General features: G+C 40.5%; 1 protein-coding gene across 1 annotated transcript; it reads left to right on the top strand.

The window, feature by feature from the left end:
* On the top strand, positions 1 to 25,462 carry ANKRD13C (ankyrin repeat domain 13C). Its single transcript, XM_075181900.1, has 13 exons — positions 1 to 495; positions 11,696 to 11,737; positions 12,778 to 12,882; positions 14,260 to 14,345; positions 16,950 to 16,995; positions 17,494 to 17,560; positions 18,726 to 18,870; positions 19,511 to 19,642; positions 21,018 to 21,179; positions 21,924 to 22,003; positions 22,947 to 23,045; positions 23,594 to 23,694; positions 23,785 to 25,462. The coding sequence occupies exons 1-13, from the start codon at positions 189 to 191 to the stop codon at positions 23,913 to 23,915; spliced, it is 1,503 nt and encodes a 500-aa protein (XP_075038001.1). The 5' UTR covers positions 1 to 188; the 3' UTR covers positions 23,916 to 25,462.
* The last annotated feature ends 1,717 nt before the right edge of the window (positions 25,463 to 27,179 follow it).

The following is a 27,179-nucleotide window of genomic DNA, read 5'->3' as shown; positions in this document are numbered from 1 at the left end:
CGAGCAGCGGATCTCGCGAGACTTGTCAGTGTAAGATGGCCGCGGCGGGCGCTGCGCTGCTGTGCTCCGGGTGAGGGGATGTGAGGTGCCCGCTCTCTGCTCACCCGGTGTCGGATATCCCGGGGCCAGGACCGCATGTTCGGGGTGCTGCCCCGTCTTCTACCGCCGCGTCCTCCTCCCCCGCCCCAATGACCGGGGAGAAGATCCGCTCCCTCCGCCGGGACCACAAGCCCAGCAAGGACGAGGAGCTGCTGGAGCCCGAGGAGGAGGCCACGGCCGGCAGCTTCACCCGAGGCGGCAAGAACAAGAGCGGCAGCAAGGGCTTCACCAACCACCGGGTGATCCGGGCCCCCTCTAACCCGGCCATTACCAGCAGCGACGGGGAGTCCAAGCCCGGCAGCCACTACCCCGTGCACGAGTGTGTCTTCAAGGGCGACATCCGCCGGCTGTCCTCCCTCATCCGGACCCACAGCATCAGCCAGAAGGACAACCACGGTCAGTGCCAGGCAGGGGGTGGGGGGAAGAGGTTCTGCAGCAGCTGCGGAGTTTATTACTCACCAGTGATGTCAGATAGTGGTGGCCGCAGACTAAGTCCTGTTCTGTTCCTCTAGGACCCAAATACACTGACAGGTGCTAGTAGGTGGTAAAATATGTATCTGTGTGTATATATATATATATATATATATATATATATATATATATATATATATATATATTACACACACACACACACTCAATTTTGCAGCACTGTAGAGTATTTGTCTCTCACATCAGTCCCTGCCCCAATAGAGCTTACAGTCTAAATTCCCTAACACCCACAGACCAGGATTAATCTTGTCAGCAGCCAGTTAGCCTTCTATTATTGGAGATATATATATATATATATATATATATATATATATATATATATATATATATATATATATATATAATCTATCTCAAATTAACTGACCAGTACCAGCCATAAGAAAAATACAACATTTAATAGCAAAAAACAGAAAGATACATCACAATAGTATGCTCTGTCCAATGATTGCTTCAGCTCTGTTGCTTTTATCAGGGGCATTTCTGTATTTTTCTTATTGCTACTCTGTTTGAACAACTATGGATCCTGTTTTTTCCATTATAGGTTAAATACAACTTTTCAAGTTTTGATCCATTTATTTATTGTGAATTGAGTGCATCTTTGTGTGGGTGTGTATGTATATATATATATTTTTTTTTTATTTTTTTTTAAGTGGTGGTATTGAAAATGTAAGAAGATCAAATCTGATTAATTTTACAATTAAGTAAACAGTGTATAGTTGTCCTTGTCTGTATTGATTGCGCTCTAGATATACGTGATATAGGTGCCACTTGCCTGCTTCTTTCATATGATGGAGCATTTGATTATCTTGAGTGAGTGGTGAGCTGGTTCTGATGACTGACTTTTCCACCATGCCCCCTACCTCTAAGAGCCGCGTGGGCTGTGTACCGAGACACAGGTGGATGTTATGAACAGACACAGGAGGAGGGGAGCAAGGACATCAGGGAGTAAGGTGGGCAACTGAGGTGGCAGGGAGGGGAGTAATATGGTTCTAACCCACATGCATTGCTGGCATGGTCTATTTCCAAGACCCTGACACTCAGGGGCTGATTCAATTCTGCCACGAATAACGCGGCGTTAACAGTATTACCGTTAATATGGTAATTTTAACCTGGATTTCTTCTCCTGGCTCGGAGTAAAAATCCAGCGTTGAAATTGCTGTATTAAGGGTAATTCTGCGCAGTAACTGTAAAACTTCTAACTCCGCGTTATTCGTGGCAGAAGTGAATCTTCCCCTCAGACAGGTTGCTCTCACCTCACACTATCTGTCTATATGGGGACATGTTGACCGAGAGACAGGTGTATATTATGAGCACACATAGGTGCCTTACTGGTTGGTTGGGGGGCAGACCTGGGGCCAGCTGGTGCACAGATTGTACTACCAGTGATAAAAGAATTGACAAGTCCATGTTTCAAGTGTCACTGGTAAAATTAAGTACTCAGTCGATCTATCTATGTGTAACATTACTCAATGTTTACTGCACGTTAAATAATGCGTGTAAACCACTCCTGAATGAGTCATGTAATAGCTTATTTCCTGTTTCTCTCTTGCTTCCCACAGGTATTGATTTTTTTAATTTTTTTGTATCCATAACTTTAGTAACCTAAGTAAATGATTTCTAAGCACTGCACCCTCCCTGGAATCTTGCTGTAGCATAGGCTGATTCACAGTTCATATTTGCACATCCGCATAGCACAATGGTCACTGATTAACCAAACGATCTGTAAATCATGACTATTGATTTGTTAAAAAAAAAAAATAAAGAAAAATGTTCTTGATATTTTTCTTAACAATTTGGATATCTCATTCAACAGTTTGGGACCATAGCATGCGTTTAATGTTGTAGCTTCACCCCTTAATCCAGTGTCAAAAATGTATACAAGTTCCCATGTATATAATGTGAGGCCCTCATATCTCCTCAAGCTTTTAAGCTTCTTTTGATTTGAGGCTCGTCAGTTCCCTTATTCTCACTCCCACCATTGCCATCTATCTATGTGTATTGATACCTAGTACATCCATTCATTTCTATGTCTAACATACACACATAGACTAGGGTTAATCATGTCAGCAGCTAGTTAACCTTCTAGTATGCTTTTGGTTGTTGATGAATATAAATATATATATATATATATATATATATATATATATATATATATATATATATATATATATATATATTAGTACTCTCTATTGTTGTGAATATTGAGTGGCACTGTTTGGAAAATATATTTGCTTGTACTATATATATATATATATATATATATATATATATATATGTGTGTGTGTACAAGACATGTATTATGCAAAATATTTTTTATACTACTGACTGCTATATATACTGTGTAAGGGCAAACATCTCACTGACTGCCTCCAAATATATATATGTTTTATGAATTATTGACTATGGTACCCAGCAGAGAGAGAAGCTGGTATAAGTAAAAATGCTTGTTTAATTTATTATAATTTGGATTGCTTACTGGGATTTTTTTTTCTAATTTGACCTAGGTTTCAAAACAATTAGCTTCCACAATATAATATAATTTCTCATGAATATATGACTGTAAACAAGGTTGCTGCTGCAGTTGTATATCAAGAATTGACAGGGTTGGGCAGGTTCATATCTTTGTTTTCATTGTTTTGCTTTGTACTATGATTTTTTTTTTTTTGTTTAATAAGAATGCTTAGAAAGCAATCTAGTTCTGTTATTGTATTTATGAAAATGAAATTGTTCTTTGAACCAGGAATAGTTTTATCTTCAGTCCTTTGTCGCTGAACTATTCCTGCAGCTTCCAATGCTCACCCAGCAATGCAGTTAGAAGCTACGTTGATTTAATAGGTAAAACTGCCCAGCATAGATAATAGGCTCTCGTATTATATTGCAAATCCAATATTTGATTGGAATTCTTAATAGTATGCTTCCACTCTGATGCAGGAGGACTGTAAATGTGTGTAAGTGAATACCCTCGTATGAGAATTAGTACGTTAGATTCCTTTGCATTTGTCCCCAGTTGCTGTGGTACGATCTGCACCTGGTAGGCTATTCTGGCATTTGTAGTTCCACAACAGCCAGAGACCAACTAAATGCCTAAAGCTGGGTTCACACTACAGAAATTTTGACCAACTTTTTATGCCGAGCGATTTTACATGTGATCGATGTTCCGATCGCTCGGTCCATGGACTGCATACACACTCGCCTTGTTTAGGGCGATAAAGGGAAGAGCGGACGCCCCTTTAGCGACTTTTTACAGCCATGTTGTCGTGAGCAATGACTGTAATTTCGTACTCCCTGTTGTGGATCGGACGGAAGTTTATACACACTACACAGTGGAAACGAGATTGGAACGAAAATATTAAACGGTACGACCAACCAAATGAGATGATAATCGTCCATTTGGGCAGACTTTCGACCATCGTGTCACTGCACACACTGACCCGACTTTTGAACGAGCGGTCGTATGTCGGCTGTTTGAGCCGATTATTGGACGAAAACAGTGTAGTGTGTACCCAGCTTAACTCCTAAGTAGAGTATCAGTAATTTGACAATTTCCAGAGTACATGATTGTAATGTTTAAATGATGCAACTTTTAGCTTCATGATCAGAGATGTGAATTAAGATGCAGTGTAACGAATACTTAGCATTTCAGAGAACTTGGCAAGGTTGGGAGTGTGCTCTGAGAACCTGCTGAGACGTTGGTTCGTGTTGTAGAGCATCTGACATTGAGAAGTATCATAGGAATTTAATGCCAAAAATGCAGATTAATGCACTTGGTTCACAAAAAATCCAAAATGAAAAAACAAACCGCATAATAATGTGATAGTATAACATAACCGTAAAGCGACCTGTAGCCTTCAATGCAGAAAGGGTTTATCGTATTACTTAATATTGCCGACTTAAGCTGGGTACACACTACAGGGTTTTTGTCCAATAATCGGCTCAACCAGCCGACATACGACCGCTTGTTCGAAAGTCGGGTCAGTGTGTGTAGTGACACGATGGTCGAAAGTCTGCCTAAATGAACGATTGTCGTCTCATTTGGTTGCTCGTACCGTTCAATATTTTCGTTCCAATCTCCTTTCCGTGGTGTAGTGTATCAATTTCCGACTGATTAGATCGATGTTGCTTCAGTGTGTAGGAAATTAAAATCATTGCTCACGACAGCATGGCTATAAAAAGTCGCTAACGGGACGGACGCTCTTCCCTTTATGGTCTAAAATGAGGCTAGTGTGTATGCAGTCCATGAACCGAGCGATCGGACCATATATCGGATGTAAAATCGATTGGCATAAAAAGCTGGTGGAAAATTCTGTAGTGTGTCCCCAGCTTTAGGAAGTAATAGATTTTACAGGAACAGTGGCAGTTTAAAAAGACAAAGCAAGTTAAACAAACTATTGTCTCTTATTACACATGCAAACATAAGTTAATAAGTACATTACAGCCCTGCGGTTCTAAAAGAAGACTTTATTTGCACATTTTATTAGTTGTTCAGATAAACATAGGCCAGAGATATCCTGCATAGAGAAACTTCTGTGTCTATTAAGAAATCCTAGGGAAACCCGGCAGTAACCGCCTTAAATTAAACTGAAATGTAATGAGTTGTAACTGAGGATATTATGGAGATAATGAGTACGTAATTTGAGGGTAGTTGTCATACAGTACTGCTAAATATTGTGGAACAACCACATCGGGCAATGAATACTTTCCATTGTTACAGCAGTGTGAAAAATGGCTGTTGATCTCGTCTACTAAAAAATGTACGGCACCATAGTTCACATATTGCACTTGCATAGGACCCATAGAGTAGTATTGTGGTGAATGTCATGTCCAGTGCAAGCGGCGTATCAGTTGATTTGTGACTAATATTCTTCACTGTAAGATCTTTGAACTGCGCGCTCTGGGTGACCTGTAAAGGTCCCACCATGTCAACATCCTCGGTGGCAGCCTCTTTGTATGTTTGTTGTAAAGAAAGCGAGGATAAGTGAATAATGAAATAACACAGCAGTCAGTGATTGAGGTCCCCTGAAAGACGCAGTGATATATGTGGCTGCAAACAACTGCCACAGTTTCCAGACCACCCAGTAGGTCACATGTTCCAGGTCACCCAGCTGCTGCACAGATGTATTGCCATCTGTCAAATTTTTCAGAGGACATTGGTAATGCATTGCTGTAAATGGCAGGTGGACGTTTTGCAAAATAACTCTGATTATATCGCCAATATTTTTCTGCAAATCTACAGATTAAGACCTTTAATTTGGTATATGATGTGTCCTCCTGAGACAACGTCATCATAGAAATATGTCCCTCATAAAAGTCGTACCTATGCTATTAATATATAGATGAGTCAGCACTTTGCGTACCTTGAAGAATAAAACCGTAACTACAGAACTGTGCCTTAAATGCAGTAAAGAGTCGCTGATGATTTTCATGGCCTGTTGAGGATGTTTGAATTCAAATTAGCCAGAAATCGCTGCATGCATGGATTTGAAAAAACTAATAATTCAATCCATGTTTTGGAATCTATCAGATGTTGACAGTTTCTTCTGTCATCGTTTTAGTCGGTCATGTTTGACTTGAGTGCCGATCAGCCGGATGTTTGTGATTTTACCACGTAGGGGCCAAATATTACGGAGTTCAGGTCATTCGTCGTTTGGCCTGAATTGTTTATGGGCATCACAACTTTGGATCTAAGTGGCGATAATGTTTTATTCAGAAGAGCAACTTTATAAAATGGTGCTTTACATTTGTAATATTATGCCCCCTGTAATTGCATCCGTACAAAATGTGATGTAGAATTCCGATAAACTTACTAGCCACTCAATCATTTTAATTAAATAGGTTTACCCATTGATATGTATGTTCTCAAAAGAATGGCATAAGCTATACATTTAAGTACCACAGCCGAATCTATAAAGCGTTATGCATTGGCCGGTTTACCCTTGTCTGTCTGAATTATTCTCTTTATGGAAGTTCCTGATTACGTATTTGTTTATTCTGTGCTCCTTACACTCCAGGGTTTTCCTGCGTAAAATTATATATTTCACGCACAGGAGCCAGAACATCAATCTTGATGTCATGGTTGCTATGCTGACTGCAGCATAGCAACCTACCTTTTGACCATATAGAAATTAGAAGAAAAAACTATTAGAAAACCGTGGTTATATATAAATATTGGTGGGTGTGGGTTTATAATGGGGTAAAATAAATGATTTGGCGTAGCACATAGATTTTATGGGAGCGTTCGGCATAATTATAATTTCTGAAATTATTTTTGTCTACTGTTCTGCAGGTTTTTACGTTGGTTAGAAAAGTGTAGACAGGTGGGATTGTGTGTTTTTGACAGCTGAAATATGGCTACGGCTATATTTTTAGCTAACTAGGGTGGTGGGCAAAAAACTATACCTTTGTTTTTTTTTAACATAATTTCATAATCTGCCATAAATATGCAGCTGAAAGTCCTATCTTTCTTATAAGCTGACAGATTTCCTATAATGCAGATGGTCACTTGGGAGAGACTGGTGTGGACCTTTTGTGTGAATTAAATGTGAACCACTTAGTAGTTAACATCTTGTTACAGTATGTTCTGTATACATCTGCATCTGGCTGTAGTCGTTTTCATTAATCAAACTTACTGAACTGTCTTTATTTTTTTTTAAAAAAAATTAAAATCTAGTCCTTTACTGTGTTATGCAGGATTAGGAATACTTATCTGTTAGGAACTTTACCTACTGGAGTTTCAGTTGCGTAAAAAACCTCAAGTGCAAACCGGACATGGAATCGCGTATTCACGCTCTGCATTTGCGGTTCACATGGGTATAACTGTCTGATATTTGCTGGAGCCAATTGCGAATTAATCCAAAACGCAGACGGCACAGAGCTTTTCCAATTCCATAGCCTATTTATAATGTGCGCTACTTGTAGTAACCTCTTTGAAATGAATGGACTATTGAGATGAATGGAAGCGCCATGAAATAAAAATAGGCCATCTTCAGTTATGCTAAAATAGCTACAAAATGTAATTGAAAAGCACAATTGCTAGAAACCTTTATTGAAATACTTCCCAAACCCGTGTTCATCAATTTATTCATATTAATTAGAATTCCTTTTGTTATCTACAGGAAATGAATAATTTTTATATTTAATGTTTATTACAATTATAATGAAATAAATAAAGCCAGAACGGACAACGCAAACTGCTCCGCTCGGAGACGCAGTATCGCCATGAGCTGAATTGACAAACAATCATCACAAAAGTTCCTTTTTGTATTTAACACAGGCACAATATTATTGAAAGGTAACGTAGTTCTGTGTGAGGATGGTTCATTCATTGTATATTAAAAGCTATTACAATTATTCTCCGGAAGAAAGAGATGGCACAAGACTGCAGATAGCAATGTTTAAAAATACAGTACTGGCTTATAAGTTGAATATTCTCCATATATGCAGTGAAAGAGGTTTCTTCTGGTGTGACGCCTAATTGCTGGGAGTCGTGAGTTCGATTCCCGCCCATGGCCTTATCAGTGGGGAGTTTGTAAGTTCTCCGGGTGCTCCAGTTTCCTCCCACACTCCAAAGACCTATAAGTAGTTTACTTGGCTGCTATTAAATTGGTTTCTCTCTCTTTGTGTGATGACATTTAGACTGTAAGCTCTAATGCTGCAGGGACTGATGTGAGTTCTTTGTACAGCGCTGCAGAATTAGTGGCGCCATATAAATAGCCGATGTCGCGCTGTGGCCCGTTCTGGTGCCAGCTTTCGGTGACACATTGCACCAACTGCTCTTTTTGACCGCCTTTTGGGTATATGCCAAAGAGCATAAATGAGTCCCTTCTCCTGACGTTGTCTATGCACAGTGGTGACTTATGTGAGCTGAACCAATATATATACGGCCTGTTCGTTCATTAGAAACAAGTTACACCCTTGAGGCGCAGTGCCGAGTGCCTCGGTGATGTCACTAGCTCCTTGTGAACTGATTGGCTGTATTCATATATATGGGAGCTACATTCCACAGAAACCACACTTGAGCGTCTACAAAGGCCTTCTAAGAAAAGACTCCGTATTGCCGTTTTATTTTTGGCTGTATTCTTTAGATTCTTTGGAATTAGTTGGAGTTAGTCACCCTGAGCAATCTTTTTATATCCCTTCTGTCTGTGAAAAACCTTCTGTTCATTCAAACCATTTGCTCTCTTGGTGCAGAGCCATACTGTGACATTCACTTACAATCAATAGCACTATATTTATATACCAAAACCTGGGCGTACTTTCACACAAGTGAATATATTACCACTATGTTAGCTATTTTTTTTTTTTCTTTCTACTAATTAAGTTCCGAGCTTCCACATTTTGCTTTATCCTAAAGAGAAACCAACCATTAGTTGCCATTTTAAAAGTCATTAGTGCATAGTATCCCATAGAGAAATCTGTAAATTAAAACCTAATGAATGTTACTGATCGCCCTGCACAGAAGGTTACTCAATCACTACCGCTTAGATGCACAAGCAGATGAGGCGATTTCATTTTTATTTCATGTGAAAATATGTTTAATAACCCTTCTGTTGTTGGCTAACTTCACATTAATTGCAAATTTAATTTTGTAAATGGGAGATGTAAAATAATGCCAAATGGTTTTAGCAGTCTATGGGGGTATTGTGCAATTTTGTAGGGTACGTCCTAATTCTGTGTTGTGATATAAGAATAATGGCAGAATGCCTAGAACGATAGTTTGATATTTGTTATGTTCTGCCACACAGTGTTGCAGATCTTGTAAAACAATTGTTATGCAGCCGCCCCTTGACTAATTTTAATCACTGTTGGTGTTCCAAAGCTTCAATGGTCCATCTTTTTTTTTACATTTTTAGAATGCTTTCTGAACCTGTGCCACTTGCGTTTGGCAGGGGCTACCGGCAAATGAGACGGACGAAATAGTTTAAGGCCTCATTATAGTATTTATTTTTATTTATTTTAAATGTGTTTTTAATGTTTTACAACTATGCAAAGAAGACGGACACTGGAATTGCTTGTTTTCACAACCCTGCACGTTTTACCAAATGCTAGTTGGTTTTTGTTTTTACCAGATTTTAAATGCATTGGCTAATGCAGACTTATTGGCATCTATATGCATTTTACTAAAGTTTTAAAGATCACTACAGTGATCTGTGAAATGCGTATAGATGCCAATGGGTCTGCAGGATATAACAAGACGCACTGGACGCTTGATATGTGTTTAATATTTCACACCCTTTAACTTGTATATGATTGACTCTGCTAAAGTTTTTTTTTTTTTTTTTTTTTTATGAGCCCTCTAGTGCTCTGATCTGGCTATGGGCTGTCTAATCCTTGTAATACTTTAGTTAGAGGGTGGCTCTAACTCCACTAACTTCAATGTTGCTTACACATGGATGAAAATAACCTATATAATAGGCCCTTGTATGCGAGTGTGCCTAAAGTTGAGCCTCTCTGGTACATATGGCAGGAGGTATCAGTGTTTAGGGTATTAAAAGATAAATTTCTGGTGACCGATCAAGTATCGTTTATTTTTCAGTTTATTATCCTACAAATCTGTTTTATAACAAAAAAAAAAATAACAAGAATTGTTTCACTTTACTAGTAGGTTTACAAAACTCCCTCCAATAATGAAACCAATTGTTTTTTGTTTATTTTGGTGACGTTCACTTTAAGTGCCTTTATCAGGCAGACTTAACATATGAAACTTGAGTTATTATCAATATATAAATATTTCAGGTACAGGGAAGTAAAGTGCTATTTAAAGTTTTATGAGAATAACTTGCGCATTTGCTGCCCTACATCTGTCACCTTCCATGCACAGATTGTCGTCATCGGCTTTCATGACTTCTTCAGAAGATTTTTCTTATTTCCTTTTTAAGTACTGACCCATTAATTAGTCTTTGTACTCGTGTAATGCTGAAATGTCTGCTTGTGTTACTGATCACTTTCATCTGCACTTGATGTTGGGTCACGCTGTGCCAATCACTGGCAGAGAAGCCTGATTATTTAGTCTACCCCTGTGTTACAGCGTCAGCCAGTAACAAACTAACGTATATTACCCTACAGCTTAAGCAGTCCGTAGGGAGCCGGTGACTCTGTGCTGGTGTATTGCTAATCACACCTTTGTAGCCGGCCATGGACCGGTAATGAGGGGCTTTGATCTTGTTTAGAATGGAGTTACAAAACGGCACATAGTACCTGTGAGGGGAGTTAATGCTTTAAGAGCGTTAAACTTTGAGTGCTTAAATAGAATGGACAGCATGGTATATTACAGGGGCTTTAACCCCAGGGTTGGAGTTTAATAACATCTCAAGGTGTTTGTATTTTATATTTTGAACTAAGTGAGCTAAAATTTGCCGACGACAAAACTGTAAATGTCACAAGCTCCGGAGAATTAAAATGTCCAGTGCCCTGGAAGTTACAGCCACCAATTGTTTTTTTTTAATTAAATTAAATTGTGACCGTGTTGATGAGTTTTAGCTGATAACAAAATAGTTTTGCAAGTGTTCCAATATTGCAGGCCCACCAATTGTTTTTGTAATGAAAATTTTAAGACCTGAACCTTAATAATCATGTTGCAGGACCTTCCCTACCTTTAATGTAATCGTTACTACTGGGTTAAAAGTTTTACCTTGCTGTAAAGTGCTTTTGTCTTTGTCCAAAAAACTCCTGCCAGTCTTAAATGAATCATGTCCTGCTCCTTACGATGGAGCTGCGCGGTAGGTTTGGTGAAAAGAAGCCTCAGTCCGTCTGCTTTGAAAATGCAGAAGAGCCGTAGGGGTGGTAGGGGCATTGCCCTAAGTCTGCTCCTAGTTTGTCTTTTCTTTCTTTCTTCTGCTGCGCACGTATGAGGAAATAACAGTTTTCAGGTTAAGGTATCTAGTTAAAAACAAAAGACAAACTGTGAGCTTGTAACTGTATGAAGCAGATGGTTTCATGGTGTGCTGATATACTAGAAAATAATCAGACTGGCTGCTATATAGACAGGAGTCCTTTGAATAAGATTCCAGAAATGTTGGCGCTGCCCCCTTACAAATCTACAATAATAATATATGTAAGAATTGTTTCCCAGCTGCAGTGACTCACACTCCCTGATTCTCATTTCTTACAGGTAATTCTCCATTACACCTCGCTGTGATGTTGGGCAATAAGGGTAAGTGCTTTTCCTTAATGTTTTCAAAACTAGTCTTAATTGTCTCTTAAAAGATCACTAGAGCTGCTATATAATTCAGAAAGACCTACTAAATCCACGGATGTGTGTTCTATAGGGGAAAGTGTTTTCTATACTCGCTAGGCTTGCTGGTCTCTGACCTGTCTTATATGACAGTGGCTTGAGCTTACACATTAGTCAACTGTTACTGTGAGTATTACGAGAGGTAATGGTACAGCACAGGTATACTAACCAGAGACACAGCCTGAATCTCAGTGGCTTGCAGCACAGAACATGCAATTTTCCAAATTACCTCCCTGCTCTGTTCTTAACTTGTGCTTCTTGTTAATGTGATCTGGCTGTTCAGTATACCTACTTGCATGTCAGGTGAATCCGGATCAAAAGAGTGTTACCAGAGACACCTAACTGTACATCATGCACATTCTGTGTCCATTAAAGCACCATTCTCTGACCATACGTAACTGTAACATTGCTGACGCTGCAGTCTCAGATGATCTGTCACTTTGTTTCTTAGCACTATGCTCGCTGTTCACTCAGTCACCTTCTAACTGCAGACAAAGCACTTGTTCCTCCTCATTAGAAACCGGATTTACCACTCTCCTTAGAATGTTACTGTAGTAAATCCTGCAGTTGTCACATGATGGGTCTTGGTAATTATAATTGCACATTTAGGTCTATGATGGCTTTCACATGTAGTAACCCACATTTAAGGCTGGGGTAGGTTGAGTCCAGCCTTTTTGGAAATTATACCTCCAACAGCCGGACCTTTAAAAGTGACACATTCAGTGGTGGAACAGTCTATTTTGGCACAAGGCAAAGTTGGCAAAATCGAACCCCCACTATTCACACACAATCCCCAATTGTGCACCCGCTCGCTGATCCCGAATCTCCAGGTGTTAAACTACAATCCCTGGCGTGTCTTGTAGTCTGATTCTGAAGATTGTTCCCACATTTAATTTGTTAACAATGTTAAATATGAATTTCTTCGGGTCCTGCTAATCTTGGGGATTTCTTTTCCGTAGAATGTGCCCACCTGCTCCTGGCGCACAATGCTCCTGTGAAGGTGAAGAACGCGCAGGGATGGAGCCCCCTAGCCGAAGCCATCAGCTACGGAGACAGACAGATGAGTAAGCATCTTTCCTCTACTTCATCCTTACAGGCTTTAGTCTCCTCATCTTTTGTCTCTTTGACTGTAAACTAGAGAGACAAGGAGACTATTCATGTCTCCGCTGATTGTCTTTTATATGCTGATTGGGAAATAATGGCTTGTCAAGACTTTCTGTTGTCCTGAGAGCAGCACTGACCTCACTTTATGAAGCAGTATAATGACGTCACTAGCAGTAATTTCATGAGTAAAGCATTAAGTTCCCAGAACTCCTTTTACATGTATAGTTTATGAATATCCTTTTTCTTTCTGTACTTCTACTTAAATGCTGTTAACAGCAGCGAGTTACCGAATGTACAGGCTCTGCATCCCTGATCCGTCCCCCTCTTGCATGCAAATGACTTGCAGACATGCCTTTGCAGAAATTTACATAAAGACTTCTATTGTCCTTAACGGGAGCCACTTTTTTACCTTCGTAGCTATGAAAACATACATAGCAGACTAATGCAAACTGTTCTACAGGTAACGGTGCAAAAAAGATGGTGTTCACCATAGCGGAGATTCTAACTTGTCCAATAGTTTAAAATATTAAAGCAAATGTCTTGTCACTATAGGAAACATCACATTGCTAGAGAAGGATTTATAAATGTCCCCTAATGTCATAGGGGACCTAGTCATCCATATGTAATGTGGTTAAATGCTGTTTAGGAAGTCGTATTTCACTCACTGTGTTTCAGATAATTGACGGTGTGTACAGGGAGGGCAGGCCTGTTTCCATGATAAGCCCCTCAATGCACAGTGATGTGTAATGTGTTGATGCTTCACAAATAAAACTAATACATATTATGTCCTATCCCATTTTTATTTGCTGTTTTTAGCCATTCCAAAGACTGCAGTATTTCTACTTATCACAATAACTTTTGAAATGTCTCCCTGTTCTGTACCTGTACCCAAACATCCCCTTTTTGTTTTTATATAGAAAAAAAACCAAGAAGAAACTAACATTCTGTTGTCGTTTTTATTTGTTATGTATGCTAAAGTTTCTTCAATAAATGCCAAGTTTAAAAAGTAAACTATACACTATAACATAAACACACAAACTGGCTGTAATGATGCCCCAGTGACCAATCAGAAGCCTCCATTCCTTCTGCTACTGGCTATACTTGTGGCTGCAGTTGATCACACAAACTGGGACCATGTAAAGTTTAGGACGGTCTTACAAGTGCATAATGCCTTGTTAGTATCGAACAGTCATTAATATATTCAGCTTTAATCTAAAACTCGTATGGTGTGCAAAAGTCATTTAAAATGACATCTATTATAGCCAGTAGATGGTTAATGTAATGGGTGAAGTATTTCAGTGAATCCTGGCAGAGTATGGTATTTATTTCTATTTCAGTTACAGCGTTATTGAGAAAGCTGAAGCAACAATCCAGGGAAAGTGTGGAGGAAAAGAGACCTCGTCTTCTAAATGCTTTAAAAGAGGTAACGGAAAGAGGACATGGGCTGCTCTGCTTGCCTGATATAACGTTATATCATCCTATGTAGATGGCCTATATTTATATACTAGACATGAAACCAGTGTTTTTATTTTAAATATATATTTCATTGTGTCTTGTAGCATATGAAGTCTACACGCTGCTTTCTGTTGGTACACTCAAAGCTTTTCAATGATGGGGGGGTGATGGGCAGCTCTTCTGTTTGCCAGTAAACGCATTTTGTACCCTTTGTCGTGCGGTTGCATTGTTTAACCGGGTAAAATAAAAAAATGCCCTCTCTGTTCTGCACAGAGTTCAAGCCTGTGAAATTCAGTCCATTATCTGCAATGTTCCAGTGATGTATATGTGTGTTTAATATGTAGAGTTTGGAGAAGGGAACAGGGGGACATGATAGAAACTTTCATATATATCAAGGGTTATAACAAGGTGCAGGAGGGAAACATTCTACAAAGGAAGAGAAGTATTAGACCACGAGGACATGTACTGACACTGGGGGGAAGAGAAGTATTAGAACACGAGGACATGTACTGACACTGGGGGGAAGAGAAGTATTAGAACACGAGGACATGTACTGACACTGGAAGGAAGAGAAGTATTAGAACACGAGGACATGTACTGACACTGGGGGGAGAGAAGTATTAGAACACGAGGACATGCACTGACACTGGGGGGAAGAGAAGTATTAGAACACGAGGACATGTACTGACACTGGGGGGAAGAGAAGTATTAGAACACGAGGACATGCACTGACACTGGGGGGAAGAGAAGTATTAGAACACGAGGACATGCACTGACACTGGGGGGAAGAGAAGTATTAGAACACGAGGACATGTACTGACACTGGGGGGGAAGAGAAGTATTAGAACATGAGGACATGCACTGACACTGGGGGGAAGAGAAGTATTAGAACACGAGGACATGTACTGACACTGGGGGGAAGAGAAGTATTAGAACACGAGGACATGTACTGACACTGGGGGGGAAGAGAAGTATTAGAACATGAGGACATGCACTGACACTGGGGGGAAGAGAAGTATTAGAACACGAGGACATGTACTGACACTGGGGGGAAGAGAAGTATTAGAACACGAGGACATGTACTGACACTGGGGGGAAGAGAAGTATTAGAACACGAGGACATGTACTGACACTGGGGGGAAGAGAAGTATTAGAACATGAGGACATGTAGTGACACTGGGGGGAAGAGAAGTATTAGAACACGAGGACATGCACTGACACTGGAGGGGAAGAGAAGTATTAGAACACGAGGACATGTACTGACACTGGAAGGAAGAGAAGTATTAGAACACGAGGACATGTACTGACACTGGGGGGAGAGAAGTATTAGAACACGAGGACATGCACTGACACTGGGGGGAAGAGAAGTATTAGAACACGAGGACATGTACTGACACTGGGGGGAAGAGAAGTATTAGAACACGAGGACATGCACTGACACTGGGGGGAAGAGAAGTATTAGAACACGAGGACATGCACTGACACTGGGGGGAAGAGAAGTATTAGAACACGAGGACATGTACTGACACTGGGGGGGAAGAGAAGTATTAGAACATGAGGACATGCACTGACACTGGGGGGAAGAGAAGTATTAGAACACGAGGACATGTACTGACACTGGGGGGAAGAGAAGTATTAGAACACGAGGACATGTACTGACACTGGGGGGGAAGAGAAGTATTAGAACATGAGGACATGCACTGACACTGGGGGGAAGAGAAGTATTAGAACACGAGGACATGTACTGACACTGGGGGGAAGAGAAGTATTAGAACATGAGGACATGTAGTGACACTGGGGGGAAGAGAAGTATTAGAACACGAGGACATGTACTGACACTGGGGGGGAAGAGAAGTATTAGAACACGAGGACATGCACTGACACTGGGGGGAAGAGAAGTATTAGAACACGAGGACATGTACTGACACTGGGGGGAAGAGAAGTATTAGAACACGAGGACATGTACTGACACTGGGGGGGAAGTAGGTTCAGAGGAAATGTGAGGGAAACTACTTCACATAAAGGGTAGTAGATAAGTAGAATAGCCTCCCATCAGAGGTGGTAGAGGATAATACAGTAGAGCAATTTAAACATGCTTGGGATAGACATAAGGATATCCTTATAAAGGATCAAATAGGGTTTGAGGTTACCATAGGTTAATAATAAAAAAAAAAAAACAATTGAGCAGACTAGATGGACCAAGCGGTTCTTATCTACCGACAAATTGTCACTGTTTCCTAGTGAATTGTCTGCATTATGAATATCTGTTCAACACACAAATTAGTGCCCACTCTGTGTTTACCGATGGTGCTTTTCACACCTCAAATGTTTTTTATTAGATGATTAAAAAGTTGCAACACCCGCCTGAAAGAGCTTGTAACAGGGGCGATCTTTATTTTAAAATCCCTTCTCCCTTAATCCTCGTATGATGCCAGTACTGAGCGTTGAATCTAAAAATGTACATCGTACATTACATCGTATATACTGTCTTACATCGTATATACGCTTTGTGTAAAGGGTATGCAATAAATTTTTAACTTGTTTTTTTGTTATGTTGTGTTTTGATTTACAGCTGGGAGATTTCTACCTGGAACTTCACTGGGATTTTCAAAGTTGGGGTAAGTGGTCATTAGGTTGGGGCTCTGATGTATCCTGGCTTTTCAGAGCAAGACAAAAGTCTAAACATTCTACTCGCAATTTTTGTTTAATTTAGGCTTATGGATATTTCATGACTTTATTAGGTATATTACTAAAAGCTGCCCAGATTAGGTTATAGTGAAAGCAATGACTGACATTTTCTAATAAATTTATAGATGTGATTCTACATTCCTCCCAAGTAAAGTAAAACACTGCTTCCCCAACCTATCCAAATAACTGATAGTGTGCTAATTGAACGAATAGGAGGAATAAATGAATAATGACATTGAATATGAACGTTTGCAATATATCATAATATGTTATTAAACCACTGATGTACATAAACGTGACTTCAATACACAAACTGGGCTGAGACACCGTTAAAGGTATATACAAATTAGTTAATTGAAAATCACCCATCTAGTTTTCCACACATCAATCGTTTCTATAATTGCATCCCCTGTTTTCTCCCCGTTCAGTGCCTTTACTGTCCCGTATCCTGCCTTCCGATGCCTGCAAGATCTATAAACAAGGTATTAATATCAGGTGTGTGTCCATCTCTTATACTGGGGTTTGGGGCGGGATATTCTGCATATTAACAAGCTTGTCCTATTGATGGTTTTATGCTGTTTGAGTAGAATGTTCTGTTCTCTGGTCAGTAATTAATATGAAGCACCTGACACCTAAACCTTTTGACTGTAACCAATATTAGACACTTCATAGGATCCAGTGACGGCCCTGAGGCTTACTGGTAGTCACATTGTGTGCTGAACCAATAAACGATCTGACTATCCACTTGCAGGTCTTAAAGTCTTTATTTTTTTTTTGTGATTTTATTGTGACTCAACTGTCAGTTGTGTAATAGTCCTGTAGCCAGCAGGTGTCGCTGTGACGAGCTGTTCATGAAGACTAGTCTGTAATTAAATTCTTATCATGATCATCAACAGCAAAAAATGCTAAATTATGAGGGGCATATTCAATTCCGATCCGATCCGTGGTAACGCGGAAAATGCGCACTACTGCCGGTAATAAGGTATCGCAATAATGCGGATTTTCGTACGCAGCCAATCCACGTTATTGCGGTACCGCAGATTAGGTTCGCGGCCGTTCCGGCGCGATCCCGCGGATCGGAATTGAATATGCCCAAGTGTCCATTACCATGTGATCCTACGGTATTATATCTGCTGTGGATTCTACCATCTTTGCTTTTATATTTGTTTTTCTTCCGTTTGCTTCCACCTTTCACACCCTCTTAGTCAAATTATTGATTTCATGTCATCAACGTTAATGTTTCTAAATCACCAGAAGGCTGCTGAATATTTTTTTTTTTTTTTAATTAACAAGGTCCTTAGTAAGCAATATGAAACCATATTATATTGCTTGGTTCACTCTAAAACCGGCCAAACGTGATATCGGGCTGTTCTGCCCACGGATGATGCAGTCAGCAGGTGACTGCTGGTGACCTCTCAACGGCACTTGGAGGCCCCCTCTACAAGCAATTATTGGCCAAGTCCATCCAATTTGGACACCCAGGTGTATGACTTAATTGAAAATGACCATGTCCCGGGCTAAAGGCCAGCACAGCACTTGTGCCTCCACAAGTGGAGTAACATTGTTACACAGATACACATTCATCACACTCTGGGAGAGAGCCAGTGTAGCTGTTGGCATATTACTGAGTGGGCGATTGAACCGCATTTTCTTGTTTCAGGCTTGACACAACTCTCATAGACTTCACAGACATGAAGTGCCAACGAGGGGACCTCAGCTTCATCTTTAATGGCGATGCTATACCCTCTGAATCATTCGTAGTCTTAGACAATGAACAGAAAGTTTACCAGAGAATACACCACGAGGTGAGTCTAAGGGCTGGTTACAAAGCTGAGCAGTGTCTTATATACATGTTACCCCAGCATGCCTTACAATGGGTGCTGCATTGCTCCTTGTTCCGACAAGGGTAACCAATATCAGCTGTGGCGTATTGATGGACGGTTCACTGAAAATGTGTTCTAGACAAAGGGTGTGTGTGGACCTTAATTGAGATGCAATTTTACAAAAGTGAATTTGTACATTTGATGGTGCCTGGGAGTAGTTTTGTAGCGAGTGTCAGGAGCCTTCTTGTCTAGTAGAATTGTATACAGAGGCCAGCACTTGTTCATGAGCAGGATACTGTGGAGATGTTGCCTTTAGCAACCAATCACATTCTAGTTATTTTGTAGACTGTGCTAAATAACTGACAGCTAGAATCTGATTGGTATAGGCAACATCTCCACTTTTCCAAACCCGCAGCTTGATAAACTTACCCCTTAGTGTTGTGGTAAATGTGTATAGATCTATGTATGAGGAATTGATTAATCCTGGTATCTTGTAGATTTGTGAAGAGCACATTGTTCTCTTTAGTGTCGGCAGCAGGGTATGTCCTGAGCCCCAGATCTCTTGTCTAAACATGTATGACGTCTTCTCTAAAAATGAGGATGTTTATCTTTTCCTTTCCAGGAATCCGAGATGGAGACAGAGGAGGAAGTGGATATATTAATGAGTAGTGATATATATTCAGCAACTTTATCAACGAAATCCATCTCGTTCTCACGTGCCCAAACTGGCTGGCTTTTCAGAGAGGATAAAACGGTATACCGCCTGTCCTTGTATTTCAATGGTTACATGTCACAAATATATAAGGTTGTTTTTGTTTTTCTTCATTTCAAAGCAGAGCCGTCATCCTGCTACTGTAGAGATCCTCTAGAACATTTTAATAAACAACTCGCTTGGCTGTTAATTGTATATTGGTAAAATCTAGAGATATATGGCCCAGCTCATGGTGAATTTAATGGATGTGTTATATATTGTATTTGTACTGCACTTCCTTGTTCCTTTTCACACTTCTCTTTTTGCTATTCTCACCAAGGCCCCCCACTCCCCCCCAGTCCTTTTTACTAATCTGTAACACACACTGCTGTCTGTATCCATGCTGTAACGTGGACACAGACTTTCTACTGATAACCCACAATGCTGCAGACATAACATTAATATAAACGTGCTTCGTGCAGTGAATACACCTCTCTGCTGTATTTTGCAGATTGTGTGCTTTATTCCTTGGTTGTGTCAGTGAGTCTGGGCCGGTCTTGCACAACTCTTTTATTCTGTTCCTCTGACGTGTGTATCTGCCGGTTGTGTGTGTTGCGTTATCCTTGTTGCTGGGGTGTCTCTCCACCTTCATGTGATGAGCAACTGAGCAGAATGATTGCTGGAGTGTTGTGCACTGGACATATTATCACACGTGATGAGCACCTTAACGTGTTTGTGATTAAGTTGTAGAACATACAAAAAGAGAATCCCTCTTGTAGGGTGTTGTGTAGCCATGCCTCTGCGCTAATGTTATTGTGCAGGGAGGAAGCACACACCAGTATGCAATAAGGTGTTGTGTAATAGGTTTATGTGGGGGAAGGGGGGGGGGGGGAGTGCTCCCTTACAGTGAGCATGCTGTAAAAGTCTGGGGCAGAAGCAGGTTTGTGTCTAAATTTTATAATAAGTGGAACAGTAAAGCTGAGGAAGAAGCGCAGTGTAAATATAGAGCAGAACCAAGAACCTATAATGTGTCTATTGGTGTCCTGAGTCTTACTTTTATAGTACATTTATCTGGGAACCCCAGGAGAGCTAAAACTATGTGGGAGGAGGACTTGAAGCCAGACAAAAAAAAGATTAAAAGGGAAAAAATGTCATAGGAGGTATTGTAACGTGGGGTTATTTTTTTTTTGGGGGGGGGGGGGGGGGGGGGTTTGAGGATTGTGTCAGTTGGTGTACAGTAGATAAGTTATACTAATGAGCTATGTGAAGTTCAGCCAGACCTCACATTCTCATAATTTGTGAAATTATCAGTGGGCTGACTGGTAACTAAAAGGTTCTTTGGGAATTCTCTGTGCTCCGTTAAACAGCCGTCGGCTGTTGTTGATCTTATGAGTACCTGCTTTCTGTAATAAATGTCAGTAATTTTACTTCTCCTCAGGAACGTGTAGGGAACTTCTTAGCAGATTTCTATCTGGTGAATGGGCTAATACTGGAATCCCGCAAGAGGAGGGAGCATCTTAGTGAAGAGGACATCCTGCGAAATAAAGCCATCATGGAGAGTTTGAGTAAAGGGGGAAACTTGATGGAACAAAACTTTGAGGTACGCGGCTCCTGTCCACCAGCCTTTGATCCTCCATCATTCCTGATATCCTCCTTCTATAACTTAGGGGTGTTCAGACTGCTCAGTTTACTGATCCCTATGTGAGGCCTAGTTAGAAGCCAGTAGAATGGGATATATTATTTCCTATATTCCACTTCTCCAACTGCCCCGTATATGTCTCCATGTACTCCTTGTGTTTTCCTCCCTTAATCCTGCTTATGTTCGTTTCTTAATGTCCTTCTGATTTATTTTTCCTCTTGTTTCACCTGTGTTCCTGTTCTTCACTCACTCCAGAGTCCTCTCCGTTTCCTTCCGTCCCTTATCGACTTTTTCTTCAATTCTTTGATAACATTCATTCTAGCTGTTTCTTCCTTCCTATAATCCAGTGTCTATAATGTTCTCCTAAAACCTCCTCATTAATTCCCCACAATCCCCATTCTCTTCCTCCCTGTCATACCCTTCGCCTCTTATCTTTCACTTTTCTCTATACTTATACTCCAGTAACCATCAAAATATTCCCTTCTCCATCTCCCCATGTTTAGCCCCCTCTCTCCAAGCTCCCTGTTCATTTTGTACAGAACCACCCAGCCAAAATAACGTGTGCATCCAACTGGGAGTGACTTTATTTACCAATGGTCTTTTATATTACCTGAATGATACAGACTGTTTGCTGGGTTAGACTTTCAGGGACAACAGAGCTGTGCGCATTGTAATACTGCTGCTGATCTCGTGTGTTTCTTGCAGCCTGTGCGGAGACAGTCACTGACACCTCCTTCTCCCAACACCATTACGTGGGAGGAGTATATGTCTGCCGAGAACGGAAAGTAAGTGTCTGATTACTTGGATTGTTTGTAATACATGAGTGCATTTCATAGGTAGCACAGCACATACTCCGACAGTGCTTCCTACACCCCAAGAGCCAACATGCATTAAATTTATAGGAAAACATTGTTTTAGGGAGTTTTACACGCTAATATGTTGCTGTGATATGATGGGCTCACTCTGCCACTCTGTCTTCAACCACGTTTTATAGGTTTTCCTATAGTAGTAGTTACTGACGGCTCGTAGTGGCTCAGCCCTCTCTTGGCCCTGGCACCACTGACTTTTCCCCTCTAATATAAAACGATAACTGAGTTGTATTGTTTAAAAGGCTCTGAAGGCCTGTCGGGACTGCATGTTCGGTCTTGTCGTGGCTGACTTGTACTTGCTGGGGGTGGGAACAGAAGCAGGATTTGTGTCCGCATTTATAGCAGCTGCTGTCTGTCATCCACAATGGTCCATTTTGGCTAGAGGGCAATTTATCCTTGCATCATTGACCAGTAAAAATAAAATAACATGGACTGGTGGGGCCACGAGGTTGAGTGGACTTGGGTTGGCAGGATTTCTCTCTGCAGTTTGACCTATTACTACAGGAATGAGGATGATCCACACAGATTGGTGTATTCCTTTTAGTATCAGAGCCCTGGTGGTTTCATAGATAAATTGTAGCGAGTAACCAAGCAGTCATGCCATAGCTCCATAACTATTGCCCAGGTCACTGCCATAATCATTCTAACAATCGCTGCGAAAAGCCATCGTCCATCCTTGCCAGAGGTGCTCTCAAGAAGGGGTGGGGATAGGTATAAAAGTTATTCTTGGTAAAACCATTGCAGCAGAAAACATAAACTATCTACTGATCTTGTGGTATATGCCTTCTGTCTGCATTGTAATCTCTCATGGTGTTAGAAACATTTTGCAGCTTCATGCATGTCTGCGTTTTTGTCTTAGGGCTCCCCATCTTGGAAGGGAACTTGTCTGCAAAGAGAACAAGAAAAACTTTAAAGCAACAATCGCTGTGAGCCAGGACTTCCCTCTGGGAATTGAATCGTAAGCTATAAGTTCTATTCTCCCATGTTGAGAAGCTGCATGTAACGGTTACTAAACACAATCCCCAAATCAAACACTCTGCTAATGATTGCAGATTCACCATGATCTAAATAAAGTAAGCCCCGTTGCCCTCACTTACCTCCACAGTCCTGTGTCACTGAGCCTGGGGTTGAGGTCAAGCCTGGCCACTGTAGGAGGTCTCAATGTCTGCAAGTGTTGGGATTTTTTTTTTTCTTTTAACAAATGCCAGCTGGATTTAAAAAAGTAAATTATATGTTTTGATATAAGAATCTTTTTCCGTAAATGCCCAGTAAAACATTTAGGAGCAGACTTCTCATCCAGTGCATCCAGATATAATCATTATACTGCACACCGGACCATGGTGTTCAATTAAATACTACTCATTGTGGCCAAATCCTCATGGAAAATGACTGCATTCTTTTGAACAAGTATTGTATTGTATATCTGTTTGCTCAGCAAAACATGTCCATTCAATATAGTGTTCCTTAAAGCCAAGCCCTATAATGTTCTATTCATTTGTCTTACAGACTGCTGAATGTTCTAGAGGTAATCGCACCTTTCAAGCACTTTAATAAACTCCGAGAATTTGTACAGATGAAGCTTCCCCCGGGGTTTCCTGTGAAGCTAGGTAGGTTGCTTACAAGATTTGAGCGTAAAATCTTTTTCTCTTCTCCAGACTTCTTTCCCAACATCCTCTGCTGTTTTCTTGTGTCCGTAGATATTCCCGTTTTCCCAACAATCACAGCCACTGTAACATTTCAAGAGTTCCGTTACGGAGAATTTGAGGAGTCCATTTTTACGATACCGGATGACTACAAAGAGGACCCGAGTCGTTTTCCTGACTTATAACTTGGAAATTACTTGACGATCTACAGTGGATGTAAGTGGGAATAGTGGTCCAAGGTCCTTTAAAGGCAAAGCATAACTGGTTCTCTGTGGTCCCTCTGCAAGTGTAAAGTGTATTCTGAGGTCCCGAAACTGTAGGATTTGCTACAAGCTGCATGGTCTGATAAGTCAGCAATATTATTGGACAATCCAGATCCTCGCCCTCTGCCTCACGTCCAGGTCTTATCTCTTCAGTTCCTCCATTCCTCACTGCAGTCGGCTCTTCAAACATGTTCAAGAGTAATCTTGACACCACAATCTTGTATAAATTCACATTACCTTTTAGGGTGAAATTTTAAATTATCTTTTTTTGGCTTTTTTTTTTTTTTTTAATTCATAAATTATACGCACTGTAATATTATGTATAGATTACTGGTTGCTGGATATAAATATAAAATAGAAGAAATTTTCTTCTTTAGTTAAGCAAATGTCTATTCAATAAATCGTTGCAGAGGCCACGCTGCCGTCAGCACGGACAAGATGCGCTCTGCGCGTTTAAAGTGGTGGGCGCCGTTTTTAATGGATTTTCTTTTTTGTTTTTAAATATCTACAGTAAATGTTCTTCATGGTAATGTTTTCTTCCGTTGTACAAATGTTTTGTTTGCTGTTAATTTCCATGTATTCCATGTTCTACAAGCTCATGGAGGTTTTGATAATCAGACACTGACCTACTCGGTGCAGGAAATATAAGTTCTGTATAAAAATTGTTTTGAATTTTTTTGCTGCTTAGTTTTATACCTGGAGAATGTTAGTTGTTGCCCGAAAGCGAACCTTCTGTATAGAATGACGCACTGCAGCCTTTAAGTGGAAAATCATTGTCAGAATGAGGGAAGATAGCAGCAGCCATGAACGAGCTTTAAGGGGGCTTTTTAAAATTCTATACAAAGGGATGAAAAGAACAGGCCTGTGACTTTTTATACTCGGCATGATGTCTTTACTGGACAACAGCACCCCCTCCTGTCTTTTTTTTAATACTGCAATATTAGTCATACATCTGCTTATAAAGAACAGAGCTGAGGTTTTGTACACCCCTAGATTACATTAAAAGGGCAGTTTTAAGAGAAAAATAGACTACGTTTTGCTACAAGATATTTACATAGTGGAAAACAAATGAACGGATGAGGGCACATAGCAGCGGTGTTTTGGGGCTGGCGGGACTTTCACTTGCGGTAAGTTCTGCAACCTTACTGAGCCGCAGAACCCTAGTAGATGTGATGTATCAGCCATGCAATGCACTCTGGGTAACCTGAAGCAGAGATTCAGGCTAACAGTCAGGTCTTCCAAATCGCTGCTTCTTACTGAAAGGGAATCTAGTGTCCTCCCCCTGCCATTGAAGAATTTAATGTTTCAAATTTCCATTCTTCGTTAGATCTTTTTACTGGAAGTTGTACACTTCACTCATTTTTACCTTTTTTTTGTTTTTGTTTTTGTTAACCAGTAAATGAAAATCCTTCTCTTGCTGGACTCGCACCTAGTTCTGGTTCAATTAAACAAAGTTCGATCTGTTCTCACTCGTTTTCCTGTGTGTTGTGTTCTTTCTTTATTTCTGGCTGCTTAGAACACTGTAAGAAGACAACAGTGGATTTGGAAATGGATGATGACTTTTTCTGGAGGTAGTAACAATAGGGAGGCATAACATGATAATTTGGCCAGTGGCTGCACAAAGGGTCTCCTACCAAAGTTCTGTTACTGATATGTTGTGCACACATGAAAATTGGTTCAGCTCACAAAATTGTCACCTGTGGGTGTGGAACACAAACAAATTGAATGTTTATGTATGCTGTACTCTTAGCCTAATAACAGTGCACACGTGTGACTTTGGGGCTCCATTGCTTAGTGTGCGCACTATAGTGAAATGGGGAGGAACAATGGAGCCTTTTCTGTTGTGTGCAATTCCTGTGGTCCAACCTTCCATAGGCCAAGAGATGTCCCAGTGTTGGATCCCAGATTGTAGTCTCTGAGGGATACATCAAAGGAGAAGCCCAGTCTAGAAAAATAATAACCTGGGCCTGTCACCTGCACACAATAGTGGTATCTTTTGAATGGACTCAATGAATTAATACATATTGGCTCAACAGTGCTTCAGTGAGGTCCTTGGTACCTAGCAAATTAATAACAATAAACAGAACATATAAAGACATACACAGAAGGTTGCCCTGCTTTAACAATCCCCAACAATCCGGTACATTGTTATTATAGTTTAAGCTTCCGTATACAGAGTATAAGCCAATCACAATAAAACCTATCATTTGTAGCAAAGCCAGAAGAGTATATCCACTCTAATCAGTACAAAATGTCAATACTTACATAGCCTTCATTGCCCATTCATCCTATTCACCTTGTACTATATAACCTATGTCTCCAGCAGGTCACTTCACATATAATAGACTTCAACTTGTCAGTTTCATATCTGCATACTTCTGTTTAGGAAGTACATTGTATACAAACCTATAAGGTCCCAGTGTTCAACTTACCTATATCCCCACCAGAGGTCTAATAGCACATTAAGATTTTGTCCAAATATGTTCATATCTTGGAGTGGTATTCCTATTACTGTACAAATGGTACATCATCTATAGCAGCGGCTCCCAGGGGTGCCGCGGCCAGGAAGAAACCCCCCCCCCCACAAAACTTACCAATCCAGCGGAGCCCGGGACCCGGCATCCTCCTCCTCCCTTGCGTCTCACTGATTGTTGGACGTGACGTCATCACATCCGCTGTATTCAGTGAGAAGCAGCAGGTGAGAGACGAATGCTGGTTCCCGGGCGCTGCCGGATTGGCAAGTTTTGTGGGGTGTTTTTTTTGTCTTCCTGTCTGTGGCACCCCTGTGACGAAAGAAGGCCAAGTATGGTAAGTAAAAAGGGTATTTTGTTTCATCTTATTCCTCTTAGTATTAGCTGTAAACTATTTTTTGACAGAAATTTAATTGTAAAAAAATATATAAAAATATTTTCTTCCCTTGGATTTATATGTATTTCCAAAAACAACTTACTAAGTATTTCTGTCCTGACCTAAATACTTATTACATTATTTTGACCCAACTACTCATAAAATGGTACTGCACGGTAATTATTTTGGAGGGGTGCCTTGAAAAAATTATGGAGACTCTAAGGGTGCTGCAAACTGAAAAAATTTGGGAACCACTGATCTCTAGTGTTGGTCAGACCCACCCACTATTGAAAATGCTCCATAACCATCCAAGTTTAGCTGCGATAAACTTGGACAATT

The sequence above is a fragment of the Mixophyes fleayi genome, chromosome 8 (assembly GCF_038048845.1).
Source record: "Mixophyes fleayi isolate aMixFle1 chromosome 8, aMixFle1.hap1, whole genome shotgun sequence".
Classification (NCBI taxonomy): domain Eukaryota; kingdom Metazoa; phylum Chordata; class Amphibia; order Anura; family Limnodynastidae; genus Mixophyes; species Mixophyes fleayi.
Note: the sequence above shows the minus strand (reverse complement) of the source record. Positions and strands in the feature narration are given on the sequence as shown.